We start from the raw sequence: 4,181 nt of genomic DNA, 5'->3' as shown, positions 1-4,181 counted from the left end.
ATTTCCGACTACACATTTGACTTCTCACTGATGTAACCGGGGTCTACCATTCATTCTGGAGCCTTGGTGCCGCGGCGAATATGTGTTTTACTGTATACACGATGGATCAATCAAATGAGCGATTTTTTTGAATGGCGATCTGAAATTGGAATAAACCATTTGGATACCATCTGACCTCAGGTAAGGAATCTTATGTTATCAGTCTTAGGATAATCACTTGTTTTCACGGATATATAAGCGTTTCCCATATATGTGATATAGCTGTTTTGACTGTAAAAGCCATCAGGAAATAAGAGCAGCGATTATCAGCATGCAGCACGAGCGCACACATACTACCGATCATCTAGCGTTTATTTGAAAACGATTAATTAATAGGCCGACAAATGACAACTTCTAGAATATTCCAGTAAAAGACGATTATCATAGAATGTGTTGTTTTTTCCACGAAAAACGGAGTGATTTTCAAAATGCTATCAAACTGAAATGAAGCGATAAAAAAAAATCTGCTTCGACAATGTTGACTGGAAAATGATTCTTTGATAAACGACTATTAGACACAGCCATAATTTAAAACATAGATTAGGCGATATTAACGTTAACATTGGAGTGGATGGTGGCATTCAAGAGGGTAAAAAAGGAAAACACTGCTGTCAAAGTGTTAAGAGCTTCCAAGAACATACAGATGAGCTGTATGGGAGAAGGTCTAGCACCAACTACCTCTGGTGAATGTTGGAAATAAAGCAAGCTAGAAATTCAATGCAATTAATCTTTATTTTTAAAACAATCGGTTCTCCACATCCTCTTCACGTTCAGTATTCCTCTTCCTCTGCCTCACCATCAGCCCCCACCTCTTCATAATCCTTCTCCAGAGCCGCCATGTCCTCCCTGGCCTCACAGAACTCCCCCTCCTCCATACCCTCCCCCACATACCAGTGGACGAAGGCCCTCTTGGCGTACATCAGGTCAAACTTGTGGTCGAGCCGTGCCCAGGCCTCCGCGATGGCCGTGGTGTTGCTCAGCATGCACACGGCACTCTGGACCTTGGCCAGGTCTCCTCCGGGCACCACGGTGGGGGGCTGGTAGTTGATGCCCACCTTGAACCCAGTGAGACACCAGTCCACAAACTGGATGTTGCGCCGGCTTTTGATGACGGCGATGGTGGCGTTGACGTCTTTGGGCACCACGTCTCCGCGGTACAGCAAGCAGCAGGCCATGTACTTGCCGCGCCTCGGGTCACATTTCACCATCTGGTTGGCCGGCTCGAAGCAGGCGTTGGTGATTTCCGCCACGGATAACTGCTCATGGTAAGCCTTCTCCGCAGAGATGATGGGAGCGTAGGTGACCAGGGGGAAGTGGATGCGGGGGTAGGGCACCAGGTTGGTCTGGAACTCGTTCAGGTCCACGTTGAGAGCTCCGTCAAAGCGCAGGGAGGCCGTGATCGAGGAGACGATCTGGGCAACGAGGCGGTTCAAGTTGGTGTACGAAGGACACTCTATGCCCATATTCCTCTTGCAAATGTCAAAGATGGCTTCGTTGTCCACCATGAAGGCACAGTCAGAGTTTTCCAGAGTTGTGTGGGTGGTCAGGATGGAGTTGTAAGGCTCCACCACAGCGGTGGACACCTGCGGAGCCGGGTAGATGGCAAACTCCAGCTTAGACTTCTTGCCGTAGTCGACAGACAGGCGCTCCATCAGCAGAGAGGTGAAGCCAGAGCCGGTTCCTCCACCAAAACTGTGGAAGAGCAGGAACCCTTGGAGCCCACTACACTGGTCAGACTGCAAGGAACAGAGATTTCCATCAGACATCTTTGTTTGCAATGTACAAAGAATTTTATGAATATAAACAAATCTACTCGATAGCAGCGATCTGGAGCGGCAACAAGAAATATTCTGACGTTCACTCAGGTTGGAGTCAACATTTATTTGATGCAGAGTCTCGTTTGAGTCAGTTCTCACCATTTTTCGCACCCTCTCCAGCACAGATTCCACGATCTCCTTGCCAACAGTGTAGTGGCCACGGGCGTAGTTGTTGGCTGCATCGTCTTTGCCTGTGATGAGCTGCTCAGGATGATATAGCTGGCGGTACGGCCCATGTCGGATCTCATCTGAGGACACAGCCATTTTAGTACAAATGCATTTCAACTGCATCAGCGCCAACAGCTTATTGATATAGCGTGTTCATTTACCAGTACTTAATAAAAAGGTGCATTTTGAAAAATGTCACTTGACAAATCGTCTCATTGGAGGAATACGTCCCTTCAGTTTCCCAGTGTTAACAGTCTATTCTAGTTATCTTTTTTATTATCTTTATTATTAAAAACCATTGTTTTATTGCACAATTGAAGCAGGCATGGCCAACCGAATTTCACTGTATGCCCATTGCCCTGGTATGTATGTGATGAATAAAACTCTTGAATAATTGAACCCAAGGGGCACAGCTGATGGAAAATTGCAGAATGGATAAAATACAGATCAATACACACAATTGGGTGATTCAGACCATAGAAAAACTTTCCGTCTTGTTTACATCAGGGTCCCCCATTTTCAATTAATCGTAAAATTGAAAGCTCTGTGTCATGCTAGTTGTGCCCAATGGTTTCAATGACGAATGCCAATAAATAAACGTGCCATTTCTGGGAAACTGAAGGACATACATAAACCTTTCCCACCAGCGAGAAATAAATCAACGGAAATTCTAAAATGTCAAAGTACTCTTTTAAAGGAAAACTCCAACATTTTGGGAAATGAGCTTATTTGGCATCTACACTGGAGTTAGACAAGATACATACCATTTTTCTTCTGTGCATGTAGTAGAGTAGGAAGATGCGCACCATTAGCCTAGCTTAGCGTCAGTCACTGGAAGTAGGTTCCTCCATTAGCCTAGTTCCCAATGTCTTCCTACTCCTACTGCATGCACAGAGAAAAAAAGGTATGCATCTTGTCTAACTCCAGGGTAGAGGGCAAATAAGCTAATTTCCCAAAATGTTGGGAGTTTTCCTTTAAGGTGGCACTAATGACCGAACACTCACCTATTACTGTAGGCTCCAGGTCTATGAAGACAGCCCGAGGGACATATTGCCCAGCCCCCGTTTCACTGAAGAAGGTTCCGTAGGTGGACCCTGCAACCCCACTGCCTGTCTGGAGGGTCCCGTCTGGGCTGAGGCCGTGTTCTAGACAGTACAGCTCCCAGCAGGAGTTGCCCATCTGAACTCCCGCCTGGCCAATATGGACCGAGATGCACTCCCTCTGTTAAGAACCATGTGATTTGTAAGGATTAAAAAAAGAACCAAGCCTAAATCATTAGAAGTACAAATGTTATTCTGGTCAGCACATCATATTTCACTTGTGAAAAAGCACGAGAGGACAATGTTGCAGTAAGAACTGAATGCGTCTGCTTTGCTCACCATTGTTGGAACAGATGGTTCTTCAGATTGCAGTACTTGGAATAGAACCCGGAAAATGGTTTCCTACACGTTGAACACAAATCAAACATCATGAAAATGTTGCATAATTATAGCCATCGTTTCTCTGAGGGTATAACAATCCTCACCTGACCACTGTTCCACAAATGATACCAAAGCTGCTAAGGCTTTATGCTGCAGAGGAGGTGGCTCTCATTTGTTGTACTTTGATAAAGAATGTATCTTAGCCGTCCACTGCACTCGTATTGTAGTCAAGAGGTGGAAAATAATGAAACTGAGCAAAGGTTCAGTAAGGAAGCAGAGTACCTTGCAGCACAACTCATTATCCAACCAGTTGAAACTTTAGAGAATGTCTGCTCATTGGTCTTTGTGCCACACCTCATGATCCAATTAACCAATCAGTTTACCCTGAGCGTGACACCTTCACTCATGCCTTTTCCTGAATCAGCTGTGTAGCTGATGGCTTCGAGTACAATTGGTTACAAAATACAAATTGGTTCCGAATGGTATATTGCAATTTTATTGGAAATTGGAAATTAAGGGGTGCAGGGGTTTGTAGAAGGGCAGTTGGCAGAAAGGGTAGGGCAGGAGGATAGAGAGAGGGTGTGGGTTGAGAAATTGAGTATTGTGGGCTTTGTGGCAGAGGTAGTTAATACTGCGGCAAAGATTGAGGGTAGAACAGATAGAACGAAAATGATTGTTAGGATAGCGGTTCAACATTTGGGTATGGAAGGTCTGACATTGGAGGAGGTGGTTAGGG

The 4,181-nt window shown here is 45.2% G+C and overlaps 1 protein-coding gene across 1 annotated transcript; it reads right to left on the bottom strand.

Annotated features, from left to right (window-relative positions):
• Window positions 1-809: 809 nt before the first annotated feature.
• On the bottom strand, window positions 810-3,242 carry LOC311241908 (tubulin alpha-4A chain-like; the record flags this gene model as incomplete). Its single annotated transcript, XM_084330855.1, has 3 exons — window positions 3,029-3,242; window positions 1,956-2,104; window positions 810-1,775 (listed from the first exon to the last, which is right to left on the bottom strand). Exons 1-3 carry the CDS (start codon window positions 3,201-3,203, stop codon window positions 810-812), a joined length of 1,290 nt encoding a protein of 429 aa, XP_084186981.1. The 5' UTR covers window positions 3,204-3,242.
• Window positions 3,243-4,181: the final 939 nt, after the last annotated feature.

The sequence above is a fragment of the Notolepis coatsorum genome, assembly GCF_963971535.1.
Source record: "Notolepis coatsorum genome assembly, chromosome: 15".
NCBI classification, from domain to species: domain Eukaryota; kingdom Metazoa; phylum Chordata; class Actinopteri; order Aulopiformes; family Paralepididae; genus Notolepis; species Notolepis coatsorum.
This window is presented reverse-complemented; position numbering and strand designations above follow the sequence as displayed.